Genomic DNA, 24202 nt, shown 5'->3' on the forward strand with positions numbered 1-24202 from the left:
AACAGCCAAGATGGAGATTAATTCAAATCTGCAGGGGTGTAGGTTTTGGTTCTGGTTGTGCCAGCATAAAGCTGAAGGGAGCTTTAGTTCTTCTGTATCTTAATGCTAATAGGCAGCTGAAGATGGTGGCAAATGCTGTAGGGTTGATTGAGATGATGGAGAGGGAGAGCTGGGTGCTATCAACGTACATGAAGCTGACCCCATGCTCCTGGATAACATCACAAAGTAATGAGCAGGGATGACCATGCAGAATCAACAGAAGACTCCACTTAAGGAGGTGCAAATCAAATATCTTGGAGATAACTGGAAGAGATATGTATGAAGAGAATGCAGCAGACAATACCATCAATGCTAATAAAAAAGTCATGGAGGAACGAAGAGCCATTTATACGCACAAGCACCATTCTGTTCATGTTCATAAATGATCTACAGAGTAAAATTTATAAGTTTACACTTATAAATGGTATTGGGTGACAGCGTCGCTGTGTATTGGTCTCAGTCTGTCTTTCTGCTCCAACCTTGTTGCCTTGATCTCGCTTGCTCTTTCTGACCCTCTCTCCCTCTCTGCATCACACCTTTTAGATTAATGCCGATATTTTTTGCAGCAAGTTTTCTTTTATAATTTCTGAAGTGTAATGTTTACCTTTGCAAACTTAAAAAACGGTCTGGGGTCTTTTCTAAAGTATTCAATGTCAAACATGGCATGAGGATCTGGAAGGTCTGGAAAGTCTACTGCTAATCGAGCATAAATCCCATCTCTTGACCTGAAGTCCGGTATCCCACATGAAACAGAAACCTGGAAAGTGTATCAAACCCAAAAATATATTGATCAGCTTGAAGATAAAGTAAAGAGATGTTCAATTTATTTTGCTTCACTATCATTTCAACTGCAGGGATTCAATAATTTAATTAGATATTTTAAACCGTGTCAATTTATAAAGTTGACATTTTATAAATAAACAATAAACTTCAATTCTCATATCCTTGCCCATATTTTGGGTATTGGAAAGATAACACACCAGCTTCGCCAGTATAATATAATATTTAAATATGAATCTTACTAATAGGAACTGATGTCTTACAATGCTGAACTAAATTGGTGAACAATGCACTGGCATTAAAAAACTGAAGAGATACTGGCATATCCAAAGACACTGCAAAACAAAATACACACTTACCAAAAAATTAAAGGTTTTGCTTTGTCTCCAATCAGTTGCTCATTTCTTTCCACGTATGGTATCATTAATTCCACCAAGCAAAGCTGGGATTAATATACATTTCTTCCTTGTTGCTCTTGTCATGTAACCAAATGTTCCCGTTAAAAAGCACAATGCAGGGCAGTGTCTGGAACATTTTTCAGCAAGGGCTCAATCCAAACTTTAGGGAACCAAGGGTATCAATCTGCACGCATTGATTTTCCCATGGCAAACAAAGCTCTCCTAATTACAGACCTGGTTAGACTAACCACTAGAAACTAAGCTCAGACTGATCAGCATTGATTTCACAATAGCAGAGGGGGAAGGCATTCAGTTCTCCATTGCTTGGATTCAAACTCAGAATCCAGAGAAACCACCACATCCTCCCAATCTGGAAGTATAATACTCATACAATGGCAGAAAGGTCAGAAAGATTAGCTTTATAAAAATGATTACAAGTCCATACTTGTTAAAAAAACATTCTCAAACATTACCAGAATCTGATCTGTGAAAAACAAGTTTGATTTGATAATAAACCTACAGCTGTTCATTAGCATTTACAACAGTTAAAAGGATCATTAAATTGTGGTATTTAAATAATTATTCAACACTTTCCTTAACACTTACCCCAGCTCCAGTGAGGACCATGATTTTCTTGCTCTCTTTCAAGATCCTCACCACGTCCTCTAGGGTGTTAATATCTTTGCGCTTCTTCCGTTTTGGTGGCTCTGACAAAATGTTGAGCACAATCTGCCACAATGTCATGTCATCGAGGTCGGGTGGAGGACTGCTCCCTCGCAACAGATCCTTCAGGATAGACCGTGGGTCTGTACCCAGCATAAGATGTTGCTGGACAAAACTATAAGGACCTAGTTGGAAAGGGAAAAGTTAGGCATTTAAAAAGAAAAGCATTTGAAAGATAGTTTGAATATAGCATAAGCATTCTTAGCTCAACTGCTGACTACAAATTCTTACACGTGATCATTAACCCCAACTCCTTGCTGGAAGTACATACCTGTGAACATCATGTGAAAATGTAGCTCATCTGTTAGGCTTCCATAGTTGAATAGCCTGCCACTCTCTCTGTTAAAGCTTACCGGTGACTGGTGATCTGAGCAAGATACTGAAAGCTTGTGAAATAGAAAATTATGAAGAGGAAAAATAGAAAAGCAGAATATTTAGGTGGAGAGCGGCTGGGGAATGTTGGTATTCAGAGGGACCTGTGCCCCTGCATACAAATCACGAAGTCAACATGCAGGTATTGCAAATAATTAGGAAACTGAATGGTGTGTTTGCCTTTATTACAAAATGATCATGGAATCACAAAATGGTTACAGCACTGAAAGAGGCCATTTGTTCTGTAATATCCATGTTGGCTATCTGCAAGAGCAACTCACCTAGGCCCATGCCCTGTCTTTTCCTCATACCCTTGCAGATTTTTTCCTCTTCATAAATTATCCAATTCCCATTTCAAAGCCATTAGTGAACCTGCCCCCATTAAACTCCCAGGTAGTGCATTCCAAATCCTAAACACTCGCTGCGTAAGAAAAGTTTTCCTTTGTGTCACCATTACTTTTTTTGTCAATCACCTTAATTCAGCGCCCTCTGGTTCTCGTCCCTTCTGCCAATGGAAACAGTTTCTCTCTATCTACTCTGTCCAGACCCCTCAGATTTTGAAAATCTCCTATCAAATCTCCTCTCAACCTTCACTTATCCAAGTAGAACAGTCCCAACTTCTCCAATCTATCCACATAACTGAAGTTCCACACCTCTGGAACTGTTTCATGAATCTTTTCTGCACCCTCTCTAATGACTTCACATTCTTTCTGAAGTGCAATGCCCAGAACTGGAAACAATACTCAGATTGACACCAAACCAGTATTTTCCACAGGTTTATCATAATTTCTTTGCTTTTATATTTGTATGTCCTATTTTTAAAGTCCAGGATTCCATATGTTTTATTAACCGCTTTCTCAACCTGCCCTGCAACCTTCAATGATTTGTAACATAAACCCTCAGGTTCCTCTGCCCCTACATCCCATTTAGAATTGTACCCTTTACTTATATTGGTTTTTTGAATCACTTCACATTTTTACATTGGAGTATACAGTAACAAAAGTCTTACTACAATTGTATAGTGCCTTGGTGAGATCACAACTGTAGTTGCGTACACAGTTTTGGTTACCTAAGGAAGGATATTCTAGCCCGAGGGGGTCGCAACAAAAATTCACCAGACTTATTCCTGGGATGAAGGGATTGTCCCGTGAGGAGAGATTGAGTAAACTAGGCCAATATTGCCTAGAATTTAAAGGATTGAAAGGTGATCTCATTGAAACATATACAAAGGGCTTGACAGGGTCAGTTCTTGGGACAACATTTCCCCTCACTGGTGAATCTAGAGTTTGAAGTCTCAGTTTCATCATAAGGGGTTGACTATTTATGACTGAGATAAGGAGATATTTCTTCACTTAGACGGTTGTGAATCTTCAGAATTGTTAGGAAACAGAGATAGTTTAAATAAGTTATATTGGTATTTGTGGGTGTTAGGAATGAGTTTTAACTTTGATGTTTAGGTTTGATCTGTATTTCTGTATCTGTGTTAAGAAGGTCAAGTTGAGTTTTAATTTCACTTTAAAAGATACCTGCTTTTCTAATGAGAATTTTATGACTGTTGCAGCTTAGTAAAGCAAACAAAAGAGTAAAGAAACTGGGCTGTTGCCCAGTAACAGAGGTCCAGAGAGGCAGGACCCTCCCATAGACACACACAAGAAACTTGAAACAGCTAAAAACAAAAAACTGCGGATGCTAGAAATCCAAAACAAAAAGAGAATTACCTGGAAAAACTCAGCAGGTCTGGCAGCATCGGCGGAGAAGAAAAGAGTTGATGTTTCAAGTCCTCATGACCCTTCAACAGAACTGAGTGAATCTTAGGAAAGGGGTGAAATATAAGCTGGTTTAAGATGGTGGTGGGGGGGGATGGGGGGGTGGTGGTGTGGTTGTAGGGACAAGCAAGCAGTGATAGAAGCAGATAATCAAAAGATGTCACAGACAAAAGAACACAGAGGTGTTGAAGGTGGTGATATTATCTAAATGAATGTGCTAATTAAGAATGGATGGTAGGGCACTCAAGGTGCCTAAATAGCCAAGTGGTTATGGTACTGGGCTTATAACCCCAAGATCAAGAGTTCAAATCTCACCATGGCAAACTATGAAACGATGTAACTTCATCTGAATAGGAACAGATGGAAATGTGTTTGTACTCGAAAGAGTTACATCACCACTTTGCTGTGAGGCAAAAACAGCACAGATTTGTGCTTGGCCTAAATAGCCAAGTGGTTATGGTACTGGGCTTGTAACCCCAAGATCAAGAGTTCAAATCTCACAATGGCAAACTATGAAACAATGTAACTTCATCTGAATAGGAACAGATGGAAACGTGTTTGTACTCGAAAGAGTTACAGCTCTAGTGGGGTGGGGTGGAAAGGCTAGCAGGGCATAAAAGATTTAAAAATAATGGAAATAGGTGGGAAAAGAAAAATCTATATAAATTATTGGGGAAAAAAAAGGAAGGGGCAAGAAACAGAAAGGGGGTGGGGATGGAGTTCAAGACCTAAAGTTGTTGAATTCAATATTCAGTCCGGAAGGCTGTAAAGTGCCTAGTCGGAAGATGAGTTGCTGTTCCTCCAGTTTGCGTTGGGCTTCACTGGAACAATGCAGCAAGCCAAGGACAGAAATGTGGGCAAGAGAGCAGGGTGGAGTGTTAAAATGGCAAGCGACAGGGAGGTTTGGGTCATTCTTGCGGACAGACCGCAGGTGTTCTGCAAAGCGGTTGCCCAGTTTACGTTTGGTCTCTCCAATGTAGAGGAGACCGCATTGGGAGCAACGAATGCAGTAGACTAAGTTGGGGGAAATGCAAGTGAAATGCTGCTTCACTTGAAAGGAGTGTTTGGGCCCTTGGACGATGAGGAGAGAGGAAGTGAAGGGGCAGGTGTTGCATCTTTTGCGTGGGCATGGGGAGGTGCCATAGGTGGGGGTTGAGGAGTAGGGGGTGATGGAGGAATGGACCAGTGTGTCCTGGAGGGAACGATCCCTACGGAATGCCGCCAGGGGGGGGGGGGGGGGGGGGGGGGGGGGGGGGTAAAGGGAAGATGTGTTTGGTGGTGGCATCATGCTGGAGTTGGCGGAAATGGCGGAGGATGATCCTTTGAATGCGGAGGCTGGTGGGGTGATAAGTGAGGACAAGGGGGACCTTATCATGTTCCTGGGAGGGAGGAGAAGGTGTGAGGGTGGATGCGCGGGAGATGGGCTGGACACGGTTGAGGGCCCTGTCAACGACCATGGGTGGAAAACCTCGGTTAAGGAAGAAGGAGGACATGTCAGAGGAATTGTTTTTGAAGGTAGCATCATCGGAACAGATGCGACGGAGGCGAAGGAACTGAGAGAATAGGATGGAGTCCTTACAGGAAGCGGGATGTGAGGAGCTGTAGTTGAGGTAGCTGTGGGAGTCAGTAGGCTTGTAATGGATATTGGTGGACAGTCTATCACCAGAGATTGAGACAAAGAGGTCAAGGAAGGGAAGGGAAGTGTCAGAGATGGACCATGTGAAAATGATGGAGGGGTGGAGATTGGAAGCAAAATTAATAAATTTTTCCAAGTCCCGACAAGAACATGAAGCAGCACCGAAGTAATCATCGATGTACCGGAGAAAGGGCTGTGGAAGGGGGCCGGAGTAGGACTGGAACAAGGAATGTTCCACGTACCCCATACAGAGACAGGCATAGCTGGGGCCCATGCGGGTACCCATAGCCACACCTTTTATTTGGAGGTAGTGAGAGGAGTTGAAGAAGAAATGGTTCAGTGTGAGAACAAGTTCAGCCAGACGGAGAGTAGTGGTGGATGGGGATTATTTGGGCCTCTGTTTGAGGAAGAAGCTAAGGGCCCTCAGACCATCCTGGTGGGGGATGGAGGTGTAGAGGGATTGGACGTCCATGGTGAATAGGAAGCGGTTGGGGCCAGGGAACTGGAAATTGTTGATGTGACGTAAGGGTGTCAGAGGAATCACGGATGTAGGTGGGAAGGGACTGGACAAGGGGAGAGAGAAGGGAGTCAAGTTAACGAGAAATGAGTTCCGTGGGGCAGGAGCAAGCTGACACGATCGGTCTACCGGGACAGTTCTGTTTCTGGATTTTGGGTAGGAGGTCCGAGGTTGGGCGACTATCAGGTTGGAAGCTGTGGGAGGAAGATCTCCAGAGGAGATGAGGTCAGTGAGTCCTGGAAACAATGCCTTGTCCAGTCCCTTCCCACCTACATCCGTGATTCCTCTGACATCTTACGTCATATCAACAATTTCCAGTTCCCTGGCTCCAACCGCTTCCTATTCAGCATGGACGTCCAATCCATCTACACCTCCATCCACCACCAGGATGGTCTGAGGGCCCTTAGCTTCTTCCTCGAACAGAGGCCCGAACAATCCCAATCCACCACTACTCTCCTCCGTCTGGCTGAACTTGTACTCACACTGAACAATTTCTCCTTCAACTCCTCTCACTTCCTCCAAATAAAAGGTGTGGCTATGGGTACCCACATGGGCCCCAGCTATGCCTGTCTCTTTATGGGTTATGTGGAACATTCCTTGCTCCAGTCCTACTCCAGCCTCCTTCCACAACTCTTTCTCCGGTACATCGATCATTACTTCGGTGCTGCTTCATGCTCTTGTTGGGACTTGGAAAAATTTATTAATTTTGCTTCCAATCTCTACCCCTCCATCATTTTCACATGGTCCCTCTCTGACACTTCCCTTCCCTTCCTTGACCTCTCTGTCTCAATCTCTGGTGATAGACTGTCCACCAATATCCATCACAAGCCTACCGACTCCCACAGCTACCTCAACTACAGCTCCTCACACCCCGCTTCCTGTAAGGACTCCATCCCTTTCTCTCAGTTCCTTCGCCTCCATCGCATCTGTTCTGATGATGCTACCTTCAAAAACAGTTCCTCTGACATGTCCTCCTTCTTCCTTAACCGAGGTTTTCCACCCACGGTCGTTGACAGGGCCCTCAACCGTGTCCGGCCCATCTCCTGCGCATCCACCCTCACGCCTTCTCCTCCCTTCCAGAAACATGATAGGGTCCCCCTTGTTCTCACTTATCACCCCACCGGCCTCCGCATTCAAAGGATCATCCTCCGCCATTTCCGCCAACTCCAGCATGATGCCACCACCAAACACACCTTCCCTTCACCCCCTCGGCGGCATTCCGTAGGGATCGTCCCCTCCAGGATACCCTGGTCCACTCCTCCATCACCCCCTACTCCTTAACCCCCACCTATGGCACCTCCCCATGCCCACGCAAAAGATGCAACACCTGCCCCTTCACTTCCTCTCTCCTCATCGTCCAAGGGCCCAAACACTCCTTTCAAGTGAAGCAGCATTTCACTTGTATTTCCCCCAACTTAGTCTACTGCATTCGTTGCTCCCAATGTGGTCTCCTCTACATTGGAGAGACCAAACGTAAACTGGGCGACCGCTTTGCAGAACACCTGCGGTCTGTCCGCAAGAATGACCCAAACCTCCCTGTCGCTTGCCATTTTAACACTCCACCCTGCTCTCTTGCCCACATGTCTGTCCTTGGCTTGCTACATTGTTCCAGTGAAGCCCAACGCAAACTGGAGGAACAGCAACTCATCTTCCGAGTAGGCACTTTACAGCCTTCCGGACTGAATATTGAATTCAACAACTTTAGATCTTGAACTGCCTCCTCCATCCCCACCCCCTTTCTGTTTCTTCCCCCTTCCTTTTTTTTCCCAATAATTTATATAGATTTTTCTTTTCCCACCTATTTCCATTATTTTTAAATCTTTTATGACCTGCTAGCCTTTCCACCCCACCCCCACTAGAGCTGTACCTTGAGTGCCCTACCATCCATTCTTAATTAGCACATTCGTTTAGATAATATCACCACCTTCAACGCCTCTGTGTTCTTTGTTCTTTTGTCTGTGACATCTTTTGATTATCTGCTCCTATCACTGCTTGCTTGTCCCTACAACCACACCACCCCCCCTCCCCCACCCCCCACCTTAAACCAGCTTATATTTCACCCCTTTCCTAAGATTCACTCAATTCTGTTGAAGGGTCACGAGGACTCGAAACGTCAACACTTGAAACAGCAGTTTGACTTGGAAGCTGTTCAGTTGGTTTTGAAAGCAGCTGCCAGGAGAGACTGGAGCAAAAGGGACAGATTGACAGTCCCAAGCTAAAGAAAAGACCCCAAAATCCAGGGAAGCAGAACAGGAGAGAGTCCCAAGCAGACCTTCTAGTCAAAGGAAGAACAGGAACCTGGGAAAAGATCTTGTTAAGTGAAGTTAAGAGTGAGGGGCAGAGAAAGGCTCCAAGCTTAAAGAGATAAAAGCTTGCAAGAGGCCAGAAGATCCAAAGAGACAACTGAGGGTCTGTAGCTCTTTGTTATGGGCATGTGAAGCAGTGGTGTACTGTTGACAGCTGAGTCGGTGAAAGAGAGTACATGGAAGACAGCTTGAATGCATGTGGTGACCCAGGGGAGATGAAAAAAAGGAGGAGAGTTCAAAAACCTGGAAGTGAACCCTTGCAGAAGGCGTCTGAGAGAAAGTGCCAGTTTGGGAGAAGATTCCAAAATGAGTCCTTGGGGATCAGAGACCCTCGTGTGAAAGACAGAGTTCGGCGATACCAGTTGGCTCATGGTGTGACAAGCGCTGGGGGGAGTTGAGGAGAGTTCCGTAGCATCTCTGTGGGTAGCATCTATCACTTGGTTTCAGAGTGTGCTATGTCTAGTCACAGGGCGCCAAGTGGTTTACAAGGACTGTGTACTCACTGTAAACATTAGAGTATAAGATAACTTTTTTAACTTGTGTTATCCTTACAAATCTTATATATCTGTATACCTGTATAAATGTTGTATTCTTTTGTTAAAAGTTTATCAGCTGACTTCTGTGACTCCGGTTAGTAGCTACTTTCCACGTATCTAAACAAACAAATGAAAAGTTAGGATCTATCAAGCTGGGTTCCTCCCTGGGATCAGGCTTGTCCAGGGGTAATCTCAGCTAAGATCATAACAGAATTGTCTCCCCCCAGAGAGCAGTGGATGCCAGTTGTTGAGTATATTCAAAACAAGAGATCAATAGGTTTTTGGATACTGAAGGAATCAAGGGATACGGGATAGGCTGGTTGGTGGAGTTGAGGTAGGTCATCAGCCATCAGCCTAATAAACGACGTGTCAGGTTCGAAGCGTCAAATGGCCTACTCCAGCTCCTATTTCATATGTTCTTAACGCTATAAAAAAAATCGATGACTTCAAGAGGGGTGAGAATTGGCAACAAAACTAAGGTAGAGGACTAATTTTTCTCCATTATTGAATGATATCAACAACAAGCTGCATTTATATTGCGCCTTTAACATAGAACTATCATCTCAAGGCACTTCACAGGAGTACTGCCAGACAAAATTTGATAGGTGGCAATAGCTTGGTCAAAGAGGCAGCTTTTAAGGAGCGATTCAGACGAGGAGAAGAGAGAGGGTTTGAGAGGCAGAGGGGTTTACGGAGGGAATTTTTGAACTTAGGATCATGGCAACTGAAGACATGCCCGCCATTGGTGAAATTATTAGAATTGGGAACGTGCAAGAAGTCAACATTGGAGAAATAGAGAAAGCTTGGAGGATTGCAGAACTACAGGAGATTACAGAGATAGGAAGTGATGAGGATAAAGAGGGGTTTGAACATTAAGATGAGAGTTTTAAAATTGAAGTGCTGCTAGACCAGGAGCCAGTGTAGGTCAGCTAACACAGGGCTGACAGAGGTGGTCAGTGCCAATACTGTACACAAGAGGTTGGCCACCAGTGCAGAAAACAGATGAATGATCTCATCCATGCCGCCAGGGCTCAATGATATGCAGATGTATTACACTGAAGTTCCTGGCATCTGGCAGCAGGAAAGGTGACCACCATTGACAGGCAGAGCGGATGGTCATAAACTGGTTTCACGAATGTGAAACCGATTTTTGGCCTTCTCCGCATATTGTCCACTCACGCCCGCCATGATGCCTGACGCTAGCAGGCACAGAAAATTTCGCCGTTGGTGAGAGTTAGGATATGACCAGAAGAACTTTGAATGGGCTCAAGTTTCTGGAGGATGAGAGGTAGGAGGTTAACCAGGAAAGCTATAGAAGAGTCAAGTTTGGAGGTTCCAAATGCATGGATCAAGATTTCAGCAACAGATGGGCTGAGGCAGGGTGGAGAGCCGTGACAATACAGAGTTGGATGCAGGCAGTCTTGCTGAAAAGGAGGATATGGGGTCAGAAGCTCAATCAGGGTCATGTCAGACATCAAGGTTGCAAGGTCTTGCTCGGCCTTGGATAGTGGCCAGGGAAGGGGATGGGGTTGGCAGCAGTAATCAAAGACAATGGCTTCAGTCACCCCAAAACTTCACTTCAGGATATTTCAGCTCACCTAATACAGGATGACTGAAAGGCAGAAATCAGAGGAAGTGGATGGACCAGGAGTGGTAGTCTAGAGGTACAGCTGTGTGTTTCCCCGTACATGTAGAATCTGATATGTTTTCAGTTGATGTCATCTAGGGGCACCATGTAGATAAGAAATGAGAGCACACCAAGGACAGATCGTTGAAGGACTCCAGAGGTAATGGTACAGGGGAAGAAAGAGAAACCATTACAAAGATTTTCTTTTCTTTTTTTTATTCATTCACAGGACGTGGGCGTCACTGGCTAGGCCACCATTTATTGCCCATCCCTAGTTGCCCTTGAGAAGATGGTGGTGAGCTGCCTTCTTGAACTGCTGCAGTCCATGTGGTGTAGGTGCACCCACTGTGCTGTTAGGAAGGGAGTTCCAGGATTTTGACTCACAGACAGTGAAAGAATGGCGATATATTTCCAAGTCAGGATGGTGAGTGACTTGGAGGAGAACTTCCAGGCGGTGGTGTTCCTTGTCCTTCTAGAGGTAGTGGTCGAGGGTTTGGAAGGTGCTGACTAAGGAGCCTTGGTGAATTCCTGCAGTGCACCTTGTAGATGTGAAACATTGCTACTGTGCATCGATGGTGGAGGGATTGAATGTTTCTGGATGCAGTGCCAAATAAGTAGGCTGCTTTGTCCTGGAAGGTGTCAAGCTTGAATGTTGTGAGAGCTGCACTCGTCCAGGCAAGTGGGGAGTATTCCATCACACTCCTGACTTGTGCCTTGTAAATGATGGCCAGGCTTTGGGGAGTCAGGAGCCGAGTTACCCATCACAGGATACTTGGCCTCTGACCTACTCTTGTGGCCACAGTATTTATATGAGTAGTCCAGTTCAGTTTCTGGTCAATGGTAAATCATCACCCCCACCCCCCCCACCCCCCCCCCCGCATGTTAACAGTGGGGATTCATGATGGTGATGTCATTGAACGTCAAGGGGCGATGGTTAGATTCTGTCTTGTTGGAGATAGTCATTACCTGGCATTTGTGTGGCACGAATGTTACTTGCCGCTGGTTAGCCCAAGCCTGGATATTGTCCAAGTCTCGCTGCATTTGGACATGGATTGCTTCAGTATCTGAGGAATCATTAGCAGTGAGAGAACGAGAAGAGTAGCAGGGCCATTAACAGTGAGAGAATGCGAGAAGCAGCAAGGCCATTAACATTGAGAGAGCGAGGGGAGCAGTGTGGCCTTTAAGTGAGACAGTGCGAGAAACAACAGGCCATTAATAGTGAGAGAGTGCGAGAAGCAGCGTTGTCACTAACAGTGAGTGCGCGAGAAGCAGCGGGGCCATTAACAGTGAGGGAGTGCGAGAAGAATGAGAGATCATTAAAGAGCATGGGGAGAGAGGCAAGAGACCATTAAAGAGGGCGGAGAGCAGCTGATTGGTGAGGAGGACTTGTGAGTATGTCTAGTCTTTAAAGTAAAAGTAAGGTCTTTAGTTTGTGTTTAGATCTCTAGATTTTTTTCTTTTTTTCTCTTTTCTTAAAAATAGCTTAAGTATAAAATCTGTACTGACGTGTAAAAAATTACAATAAAGTGTAAAGAGCGGGGAATTCAAATATAAAGAGCAGGAATACTAGAGTACTTAAGTAATTAAATAAAACATGATCGTGATGGCAGGACGGGCAATGTGTTGCTGCTGCAGCATGTGAGAGCTGCTGGACACCAAGATGATACAGAGTGAACACACCTGTAGTAAGTGTTTGCAGCTCGAGGAACTTCGGACCCGAGTTGAGGAGCTAGAGTTCAAACTGCAGACATTGCGCCTGATCAGGCAGGGGGAAAGTTACCTGGACATTTTGCTCCAGGAGGCGTCACATCCCTCAGATTAAGTCATTCAAATTTGGTCTCTGATCAGGGACAGGAGGGTGCAGGTGAGGCAGGTATGGGGACCTGGGGGTAGTGTTCAAGGAAGCTCGGTCCCTGCAACTGTCTAACAGCTATGAGGTTCTTGCACGGTGTGTAGACAACAGCAGGGACTGCAGGGAGGATGAGCAAACTGACCACGGCACCATGGTACAGCGAGCCATTCAAATGGGGGGAGGGAATTGAAATGTAGTAATGGGTAGGGGACAATTAGGGGGATAGATACTGTTCTCTGCAGGCCATGAGCATGAGTTCCAAAGGCTGTGTTGCCTGCCCAGTGGCAGGGTTAAGGGCATCTCCTCAGGGCTGGAGAGGAACTTGGAGTGGGAGGGGAGGGATTCGGTTGTCGTCATCCACTATGGCACCAACAACATTGATAGGACTAGAAAGGAGGGTCTGCTGAAAGAATTTGAACAGTTAGGAGCTAAATTAAAAAGCAGAACCTCTAAGGTATTAATCTCAAAATTACTGACTGAGCCATGAGCAAACTGGCATAGGGTAAATAAAGTCAAGGAGTTCAATGCGTGGCTCAAAGATTGGTGTGGGAGGAATGGGTTTCAGTTCATGGGGCACTGGCATCAGTACTGGGGTAGAAGTGAGCTGTTCTAGTGGGATTGCTTCACTTGAACCGTGCTGGGAGCAGAGCCCTGGTGAACTGAATAACTAATGCTGTAGAGAGGGCTTTAAATGCAATAGCTTGCGGGGGGGGTGGTGTTCTGAATAGGGGATACATACGCTTACAAAGCAAAAGGATATAGCAGCTTAACAGGGCAGCTATTTAGGTATTGATTCCCAGAGTGTGGCAGGAAGGGACAGAGTGTACAAACATTAAAAAAAACTGCAAATAGGATCAAAGGGGGAAAAATTGGTAAAAAGGAAAAATTATTGACTCTTTCATTAAACATATGTAGTATTTGGAACACGATAAATGAATTAACAACACAAATAGAGGTTAATGGGTATGATCTTATAGCCATTAGGGAGACATGGTTACAAGGAGCTCAAAGCTGGGAACTAATTATTCAGGGTTATGTGGCTTTTTGAAAGGACAAGCAGAAAGGAAAGGGTGGTGGGGTAGCTTTGTTAGCACGATATGGAATAAGTATGATAGCAAGAAATGATCTTGAGTCAGAAGATATAGAATCCATGTGGGTGGAGGTAAGAAATAACAAGGGGGAGACGACACTGGCGCGAGTAGTCTTTAGGCCCCCTAACAATAGCTTTAATGTAGGACAGAGAATAAATCAGGAGATAATGAAAGCATGCAAAAAAGGCAGTATATTAATCATGGGTGACTTTAATCTTCAAGTAGATTGGGAAAATCAAATTGGCAGAGGTAGCCATGAGCAAGAATTCATACAGTATATTCAGGACAGTTTCCTAGAACAATATGTTATGGATCCAATCAGGGATCAGGCTATTTTGGATCTGGTAATGTGTTGTGAGGCAGGTTTAATAAATGATCTCAGAGTAAAAGATCCCCTAGGAAACAGTGACCGTAACATGATAGAATTTAGCATTCAGTTTGAGAGTGAGAAACTTGGGTCAGAAACTACTGTGCTAAACTTAAATAAGGGTAAACAGAAAGGAATGAGGGCAGAGTTGGCTGCAGTGGATTGGGAAAGGGGTTTATCAAAAAAGACGGTTGATGAACAATGGCAGATGTTTAGAAAATAGTTCATGACTCACAACAAAGATATATGCCAGTGAGGGAGAAGGATTCTAGGAAGGGAATAAACCAACCATGGTTAACCAAGGAAGTTAAGGATAGTATCAAATTGAAAGAAAAAACATAAAATGTGGCAAAGATTAGTGGTGAGCCAGAGGATTAGGAAAGTTTTAAAAACCAACAAAAGATGACCAAGGAAATAATAAAGAGGGAAAAAATAAACTTTGAGGGTAAACTAGCAAGTAATATAAAAACGGACAGCAAGAGCTTCTTTAAATATATAAAAAGGAAGAGAGAAGCCAAAGTGAACACAGGCCCCTTAGAGAATGAGGCTGGGGAAAAAATTATGGGGAATCAGGAAATAGCAGAGGAGTTGAATAAATACTTTGCATCAGTCTTCACGGTAGATGATGCTAATAGCATTCCAAAAATACTAAATAATCCAGGAGCAAAACGGGGGAGGAAATAAATACAATAACTATCACTAGAGAAAAAGTACTAGGAAAACTAATGGAGCTAAAGGCCAATAAGTCCTGGACATGATGGGTTGCTTCCTAGGATATAAAAGGAAGTAGCTACATAAATAGTGGATGCATTGGTAGTAATCTTGCAAGACACCTTAGGTTCTGGAAAAGTCTCAGAAGACTGGAAAATTGCCAATGCCTTATTCAAAAAGGGAGACAAAAACATGTAACTAAAGGCCAGTTACCTTAACATCTGTCTTTGGAAAAATTTTAGAGTTTAGTATAAAGAATGTAACAGCAGAGCATTTAGAAGTGCATAATATAATCAAGTAGAGTCAGCTTGGATTCATGAAGGGGAATCATGCCTGCCAAATTTAGAAAAATTCTTTCAGGAGGTGACAAGCAGGATAGATACAGGGGAACCAGTAGATGTAATACATTTGGATTTTCAAAAGGCATTTGATGAGGTACTGTACATAAGACTACTTAATAAGATAAAAGCCCATGGGTGTTAGGGGTAGTATATTAGCATGGATAAAGGATTGGCCAACTAATAAAAGGCAGAGGACTGGGATAAGGGGGGCATTTTCAGGATGGCAGCCTGTAACTAGTGGAGTGCCACAGGGATCAGTGCTGAGGCCACAATTATTTACAATTTATATTAATGACATAAATGAGGGAAGTGAATGTACTATCACCTAGTTTGTGGATGACACAGGTGGGAAGGCAAGTGGTGAGGATGGCACAGGGTCTACAGAGGGATATAGACAGGTTGTGAGTGGGCAAAAACTTGGAAATGGAATATAATGTGGGAAAATGACGGGTTTTGCATTTTGACAGGAAGAATCGAGGAGCTGAATTTTATTTACATGGAGAACGACTGCAGAAAGTTACAGCACAGAGGGATTTGGGAGCCCTCGTGCATGAATTCCAAAAAGCTAACATACAAGTTCAGCAGGTAATAGGAAAGGCAAATGGAATGTTGGCCTTTATTTCAAAGGGAATGGGGTATAAAAATAGGCAAGTCTTGCTAAAGCTAGTTCGACCACACTTAGAATACTGTGAAGATTTGGTCCTCTTACCTAAGGGAAGACATACTGTCTTTGGAAGAAGTCCAAAGAAGGTTCACTAGGTTGATCCCAGGTATGGAGGGACTTTCTTATGAGGAGAGGTTGAGTAGATTGGGCCTGTATTCATTGGAGTTTAGAAGAATGAGAGGCGACCTTATTGAAACATAAGATTCTTAGTTGGCTTGACGGGTAGATGCTGAGAGGTGGTTTTCCCTTGTGTGAGAGTCTAGGACCAGAGGGTATAATCTCAGAGTAAGAGGTTGCCCATTTAAGACAGAGATGAGCAGGAATTTCTCCTCTTGAAGGTAGTGAATCTGTGGAATTCTTTACTGCGGACTGCTGTAGAGGCTGGGTCTTTAAGTATATTCAAGGCTAAGATAGACAGATTTTTAATCAGTGAGGGAATCAAGGGCTATAGGGAAAAGTGGAGTTGATCAGATCAGCCACGGTCTCATTGAATGGTGGAGCAGACACGATGGGCCGAATGGCCTCCTTCTGCTCCAATGTCTTAGGTCTGATGGAGTTGCAAATGGTGCTGAATGTTGTGCAATCATCAGCAAACATCCCCACTTCCGACCTTATGATGGAATCATTGATGAAGCAGTTGAAGACGGTTGGGCCGAGAACACTACACTGAGGAACTCACGCAGTGATGTCCTGGAGCTGAGATGACTGACCTCCAACAACAACCATCTTTGTGCTAGGTATAACTCCAACCAGTATAGAGTTTTCCCAGATTCTCACTGACTCCAGTATTGCCAGGGCTTCTTGATGCCACACTTGGTAAACGTAGTCTTGATGTCAAGGGCAATCACTCTCACCTCACCTCGGGATTTCAGCTCTTTTGTCCATGTTTGAACCAAGGCTGTAATGAAGTCAGGAGCTGAGTGGCCCTGGCGGAATCCAAACTGGGCGTCGGTGAGCAGGTTATTGCTAAGCAAGTGCCACTTGATAGCACTGTTGATGACCCCTTCCATTACTAAACTAATGATGGAAAGTAGACTGATGGGGTGGCAACTGGCTGGGTTGGATTTGTCATGTTTTTTGTGTTCAAGAAATACCTGGGCAATTTTCCACATAGCCAGGTAGATGCCAGCGTTGTAGCTATACTGGAACAGCATTGCTAGGGGCGCGGCAAGTTCTGGAGCACAAGTCTTCAGCACCATTGTTGGTATATTGTCAGGGTCCATAGCCTTTGCACTGTCTAGTGCCTTCAGCCGTTTCTCGATATCACGTGGACAGAGTCGAATTGGCTGGAGACTGGCATCTGTGATGCGGGGGACCTCCAGAGGCAGAGATGGATTATCCACTTGGCACTTCTGGCTGAAGATTGTAGCAAATGCTTTAGCTTTATCTTTTGCTCTGATGTGCTGGACTCCCCCATCTTTGAGGATGGGGATAATTGTGGAGCTTCCTCCTCCAATGAGTTGTTTAATTGTCCACCACCATTTGTGAAGATGTGGAAGGGCTGCAGAGCTTAGTTCTGATCCGTTGATTGTGGGATCGCTTAGTTCTATCTATCACTTGCTACTTACGCTGTTGGGAATGCAAGTAGTCCTGTGTTATAGCTTCACCAGGTTGATGCCTCATTTTTATGTATGCCTGGTGCTGCTCCTGGCATGCCCTCCTGTACTCTTCACTGAACCAGGGTTGATCTCCTGGCTTGATGGTAAAGGTAAAGTGAGGGATATGCTGGGCAATGAGGTTACAGATTACGTTTGAGAACAATTCTGCTGCTGCTGATGGCCCACAGCGCCTCATGGATGCCCAGTCTTGAATTGCTAGATCTGTTTGAAATCTATCCCATTTAGCATGGTGGTAGTGCCACACAACGTGACGGAGGGTATCCTTAATGTGAAGGTGGGATTTCATCTCCACAACGACTGTTCACTCCTACCAATATTGTGATGGACAGATGCATCTGCGGCAGGCAGGTTGATGAAGACTGGATCAAGTATGTTTTTCCCTCTTGTTGGATCCCTCGCCACCTGCCACAGACCCTGTTGAGCAGCTATGTCCTTTAGGACTTGGCCAGTTTGGTCAGTGCTACCGAGCCATTCTTGGTGGTGGACATTGAAGTCCAGAATACATTCTGCACCTTTGCCACCCTCACTGCTTGTTCCAAGTGGTGTTCAATATGGCGGAGCACTGATTCATCAGCTGAGGGAGGGCGGTATGTGGTAATCATGAGGTTTGCTTGCCCATGTTTGCGCTGATATCATGAGACTTCATGGGATCGGGAGTTGATGTTGAGGACTCCTAGAGAAACTCCCTGCCAACTGTATACCACTGTGCTGCCATCTCTGCTGGGTCTGTCCTGCTGGGGGATGGTGATGGTGGTGTCTGGGACAACACCTTGTAAGGTATGATTCTGTGAGGATGACTATTTCAGATTGTTGCTTGACTTGTCTGTGAGACTAGTCTCCCAATTTTGGCACCAGATGTTAGCAAGGAGGACTTTGCAGGACCAACGGGGCTGGGATTGCCGATGTCGTTTCTGGTGCCTAGGTCGATGCCGGATGGTTCGTCCGGTTTTATTTCTTGTTTTAGACTTTGTAACTGTTTGATACAACTGAGTGGTTGGCTCTTAAATGCCCTCTGAAATGCCCTTGTAACACCTAAGAACATGAGTAATTTTTTATGCATTCACGGGATGTGGGCTTTATCTGCTGGGCCAGCATTTTTATTGCCCATCCCTAGTTGCCCTTGAGGTGGTGGTGGTGAGCTGCCTTCTTGAACCACTGCAGTCCATGTGGTGTAGGTACGCACACAGTGCTGTTAGGAAGGGAGTTCCTGGATTTTGACCCAGCGACAGTGAAGGAACGGCGATATATTTCCAAGTCAGGATGGTGAGTGACTTGGAGGGGGACTTCCAGGTGGTGGCCCTTGCCCTTCTAGGTGGTAGTGGTCGTGGCTTTGAAGGTGCTGTCTAAGGAGCCTAGGTGAATTTCTGAAACCGAATGGAATGCTAAGCCATTTCAGAGAGCATTTAAGAGTCAGTCACACTGCTGTGGTTCTGGAGTCACATGTAGGCCAGACCAGGCAAGGGCCTTCCCTAAAGGACATTCATGAACCACATGTGCTTTTACAACAATCGACAATAGTCATTAGACTTTTAATTCCAGATTTTAAAAAAAATTCAAATTCCACCATCTGCTGTGGCAGGATTTGACTCCAGGTCCCCAGAGCATTACCCTGGGTCTTTGGATTACTAGTCCAGCAACAATATCACTACGCCAGCGCCTCCCCCTGACTATGACTGGGTAGATAAGAATGGAACCAGGCAATGGCAGCCTCAGCTATGCTAGAAAACATCTGTACCAAAAGATCCATCAACAACTCCCCAGAGGCATGGAATTCACAGCATGAGCAACAGAATCGGCATACCAAAACTATATCCCACCACCTGTACAATTTCTCCAGCAAACACCAAAACTATATTCGCACAAAGGGCTTTAAATTCAGCCACAGTAATATGTGTTGAAGTTCACAATATAAAAACTACACATCTTAAAGAAACTACATAAATTGGACTTTTGAACAGGATTGAGACAGAATGGCCAACACACTTTGGCACAAAACAGTCAGGTATGGGTGTGTACCCACAATTCCCACCTAGCCACATCACTGTGGGTGGATTATCTAGAGGGACGGACAGTAAGGTGGGCCTCGCTCCACACCACCTAGTGGATGGTTTCATTGCAAAACTAGAGGAGGATAATTCTCCCAGCTGTGCTTGTGGAGGCTGAAAAAAATCTGAAAAGTATTATATAGAGGCTGTCTTAAAATGATTAGTCTATAATGGAAAGGAGACTGCGAAAGTCCAGCATATTCACCACTTGTACTCAGCAGAGCTGCTATTCATATACTTCAGGTTGTGTACAGAGGGAGCACCATTAAACCCATCATCTCTGAAATTAGTGCACTTAAAATGGTTAATGGCATGCCTGTATTTAACTGGAGGCATGGGGTGTAGTCGCGAGATATGCTCGCTGGTTAAGAAGGAACACGGAGTGCAGTCAGACATAGTCCTGCAGTTGACTCCAGAGCAGTTTTTAAAACATGCTGCTTTTTTTTAATGACGCTTGAAACATGAAGGATCATCAAACAGCTTCATTGCACTAAGCAGCATGTTATAAATCAGGGAGCTTCAGAAGAAAATTCTAGAGTGCATGGCCACGGATCCTGCAGTGGAGTCCACCGAGACTGCCTACATTCAAATCTACTGAGGAAGAATAATAGGCATAACAGCAAGGGAAAGAATCACACTGACTCCCGAGGAGTGTACTATTGCATGCCAGTGACATCATTCTAATATAGTGTGCAGGGAAAAAAAAAGAAACTTGTGTAAGAATTAATACCATTTGAGCTTCCGCCCCAACAAATGAAATAATCCATCAATTATGTATTAACCTGTACCTATCCGGGTACGTGGAGTCCAGTCACTTGAGCTAGCATGCGAGGTTTTGTCATCTTCATCACTTTCCCATGAACGAATTCCATTTGGAACAATTTCCTCTGAAGCAGCATTTACCACATGTCCCACAGGTAAGTTGGCTAAAATAAAAAAAAATACTGTAAAACAGCAATACTGCAGTTAATGGAAGTCAATATTTATGTGAGAAAACGGTCAACGGGACATTGGAATCTTATACGAAGGGCGGATTACATTAAATCATCCGGTGCCTACTTGTGGCTTAGATTTACTAAGCTTTACTACTCATTTCTGACAGTTTTTTTTAAGGGAAACATTGTGGGAGCTTTTCATCTGGTTCCCCACCCTCAACTGTCATTATTAGGATCTCCTACTGGAACCCCACATTTGGACAGGTGCATTCCTAAACATGGAAATAGATAATTCAATATGAATGCCCTGGAAAGGTTGGGCATCAGGTGCCCACGACTGTTAGTGCAGCTGAGAGGATGTTACAATCAGACAGGCAGCTGCTTCTCACCGTACGATCACAGAACAATTGAATCCTCCAAGCCCTGTGCTTATTTGAGAAAAACAAATTGCACAAAAACTGCAACGAACGTAACGTATGCCCAGCACAGGCATGTTTGGCCAACTGGTCATCTTCTGTGTTGAATGATTCGATGTAAAACATTGTGTGCTATATATAGTAAGTAACGCAGAAATTCCAAAGCCATCCTAAACTTCTGCCAAGGTGCGTGACCCATTGAGGCCGTAAACCCAAATGGGTGCCCAGCACATTAATTATAAATTACATTGATCCAATAAGTCCACTGAGGTGAATGCAGGAAGAAAAGCCACTACTAATCTAACAAGATTCACACTGGATAGGGAAGTCTGATCCTTTCTAGTGTAAGCATTTGCTGTAAGTCCCATACAGATAAATGAAAATTATTCTTTAGAAAAGTTTAATTGCTGACCCACAGTGGAAAAATTTAACACTAAAATACATCAGTCTGCATTAGTGATTGAATATTTTGATGACTGTTATGAGCTATCCCTACGTCTTAATGTTCATTCGAACATTTCAGTAACTCTGCTACTCAACTAAACAACTAAAAAGAAAATAAAGAGCTGTGTTTATCAAGTGCGCTTCATGATCTCAGGATGTCCCAAACTGTCTAACAATTAAGTACTTTTTGAAATGTTATAACGTAGGAAACATGGCAGCCAGTTTAAATAGAGCATATAGGTCCACAAAAAACTTGTGGTAATGTCCATAATTTATTTATTATCTTCCAGTGATGGGTAAGGGACAATGCAGGTACTGCTCAGGATTCTCTGCAGCTACAATCTGTGGGAAATCTGATGTCCATCTAACTGGATGGTTTAACATCTAATGACGGACATCAGCTTAGGCTCTCTGCTCAAGTCACTTGAGATAAACATGAACCCAGAGCCATCTGGTGAAGAATTTAGTCACATACTAGCAGATAACATGCATGACTGTGCTCGGCTTTAAAATGCAAACACTTCACTCCACTTTCAATATCTTTCTATAGCTTCAGTTGCTGTATTTCCTGCAAATAGAACAACCTGCTCCCCTAAAACTGGCTTCATTACACCCGCCCCACCTCTGTTCCTCTATTGATGGTAGAGTTTTCAGCTACTTAGATTCTACATCCTGGAACGTCCTCCACCTAGATTCCTCCCTCCCCATTTTAAAATTTGTTTTAAAATCTACATATTCAATCATGTGTTTCTCCATTTAACTGGAGATTTTAACCATTTAACTGCTTCAGCAACTTTGGATCCACTTGCTGTGCATCCTTGGATATTACGCATCATCACTTGGCAAACACCCAATTTGTTCCCCTGCGCCCTGCCCTTCCCCTTTCCCCATAGCTTGCTGTCTCCTCACTGACCCCATCTTGCACTTGCGATGCCATGGCATACAAGGCTTTGGGCCTAGTGCTGGAAAATGGGATTAGAATAGTAGGTACTTGTTTGACTGGCGCAGGCTCGATGGGCCTAAGGGCCTTTTTCTGTGCTGTAGACCTCTATGACTCTATCTTCGGCTCTCCCCCCTACCCCGCAGCTTCACCTCTCCACACACCCACCCCCCTCGAATCTTCTGCTCCCTTCTCCCCCGCAGCTTCCCCTCTTCCTACTTCCCCCTCCCCCAGCAGCTTCCCTTCCACACCCCAGCTTCCGCTACCCCACTCCCTCCAGCTTCTCCTCCTCCCACTTCCCCCTCCCCCAACTTCCCAACCCCTCACACCCCCTCCAGCTTCCCCTCTCCCCACATCCCAGCTTCTACTGCCCCACTACACCCAGCTTCCGTTCCCCCTCACCTTCCCCTCCCCGCAACCTCCCACCATCTTCCCCTCCCGCCCCCAGCTTCCCCTCCTCCACTTACCCCCACCTCTTCCCCTCTCCTGCTACCACCCACCTCACCCCCAATTCACTTCTTCCCTACCCCAAGTTACCCACTCCTGCCCATTAACCCCGCCCTCCTCCTCCCATACCCCTTCCCTGGTTCCCCAGGGCCACATCCCCACCTCCTCCACAATTGCCCCCTCTGACCCGTTCCCACATCCCACACTTACCCCTCCGTTCCCCATCTCAGTTCCACCCTCCCGTTTCACCTCCCCCATTACACCCCCACACTCCCAGTTTGCCCTTCCTGTTACACCCCATTCTGCCTCCCCCAATCCACATTACACCTCACCAACTGATCAATTCAACCCTCTCTGAATTCTCTCCCCCAACACGCCCACCCCGAGTTCTCATTCCTAAACCCAACCGTCTCACCAAGAGTTCTCCCGCCAACCAACCGCCCAATTCGACCCCCAGAGGTCTCACCCCCCAGCCCAAGATCCCTCCCTGCTCAATGCCCCCACCCCCCAAAAATTCTATCCTTCCCAAACCCAACTGGGTTCACTATCCCAGCAACCTCAGCTTGTGTTCTCTCCCCCCAACTCCCCACCCCATGTTCTCTCCACCCCAACGCTGAGTTCTCCCCCACTGTCGAAGTTCTCTCACCACCGACCCCCGCCCCAACTGAGTACCCTCACTCCCAAACTGCATCCCACCAACCGAGTTCTCTCGTCCCCAAACCAAACTCCCCCACTGAGATCTCTCCCCCCAACCGTCCCCTGCTGAGTTCTCTCCCCAACACGGCAACTCCCCTCACCCCACCATGCCCCAAGCCCAACAATCGCAGATCATTCGCCACAACCCTACCCCCAAACCCCCTACGTCTTTTCTCCTCATCCCACCGAACCCTGGGTCTCAGCTCACCCCACCCCCCAAATCCCAGACCACCCCCACCCATTGCCAGACCAGCTCAAACCCAAACCAGACCAACACCCCCTTCCCCACCTCTGCACCCCCAGATCCTCCCCCAAAATCCCACCCCCAGGCCATCCGCCACAATTCCAGCCCCCAGCTCCCCACCTACCCCCAGACTATACCCCACCTCTACCCTGGGATCACCCTTAACCCACACCCGGATCACACCCCACATGGACCATCCCCCACCACACCCACCCCCCAGGCCATCCCTCACACCAAATTCTCTCTCCATCAATCCTTGCCTCAAGTTCTCTCCTCCACAAACTCCCCTCACCTTCCACACCATGGGTCTCTTTGCCCCACCCCACCCAACCCAAGGTCTGTTTTCCCTACCCCCCTCCCATAGTTCTCTGCTCACCCCCCCAACCCCCAGATCATCCCCACCGATGGCCACACCATCCTCTTCCCCCTCCAGACCATACCCCACAGGCCACACCCTATCCAGCTTCCTTAGATGATCCTCCACCAAGCCCCACACACCGCACCCTCAGATCATCCCCCCACCCTACCCCCAAATCAACCCCGCCCAACTACTCTACCCCAGGCCATCCGCCACCCCCCCCACCCCACCCCCAGAACAACACCAGCCCCAAACTACCCCCAGACCACCCGCCACCCCCACCCTACCCCCAGACCATCCCCACCCGAGCCCAGACAATCCCCACTCCCCAA

At 45.7% G+C, this 24202-nt stretch overlaps 1 protein-coding gene across 6 annotated transcripts in view; it reads right to left on the reverse strand.

Moving 5' to 3' along the window:
* The window catches only part of sirt1 (sirtuin 1), a 45161-nt gene that overhangs the window by 17233 nt on the left and 3726 nt on the right, over positions 1-24202 (reverse strand). For 4 of the 6 annotated variants that reach the window (XM_041210206.1, XM_041210205.1, XM_041210203.1 and 1 more), the window contains exons 2-4: positions 20173-20316; positions 1824-2065; positions 644-796 (exon numbers count right to left, since the gene is read on the reverse strand). In XM_041210206.1, coding sequence (XP_041066140.1) covers positions 644-796; positions 1824-2036 — 366 coding nt within the window. In that variant the 5' untranslated portion in view covers positions 2037-2065; positions 20173-20316. Of the gene's footprint in view, positions 1-643; positions 797-1823; positions 2066-9110; positions 9189-20172; positions 20317-24202 lie in introns of those variants that run through there. The other 2 variants (XM_041210202.1, XM_041210204.1) reach the window with 2 other exon arrangements.

The sequence above is a fragment of the Carcharodon carcharias genome, chromosome 17, assembly GCF_017639515.1.
Source record: "Carcharodon carcharias isolate sCarCar2 chromosome 17, sCarCar2.pri, whole genome shotgun sequence".
Taxonomy (NCBI): domain Eukaryota; kingdom Metazoa; phylum Chordata; class Chondrichthyes; order Lamniformes; family Lamnidae; genus Carcharodon; species Carcharodon carcharias.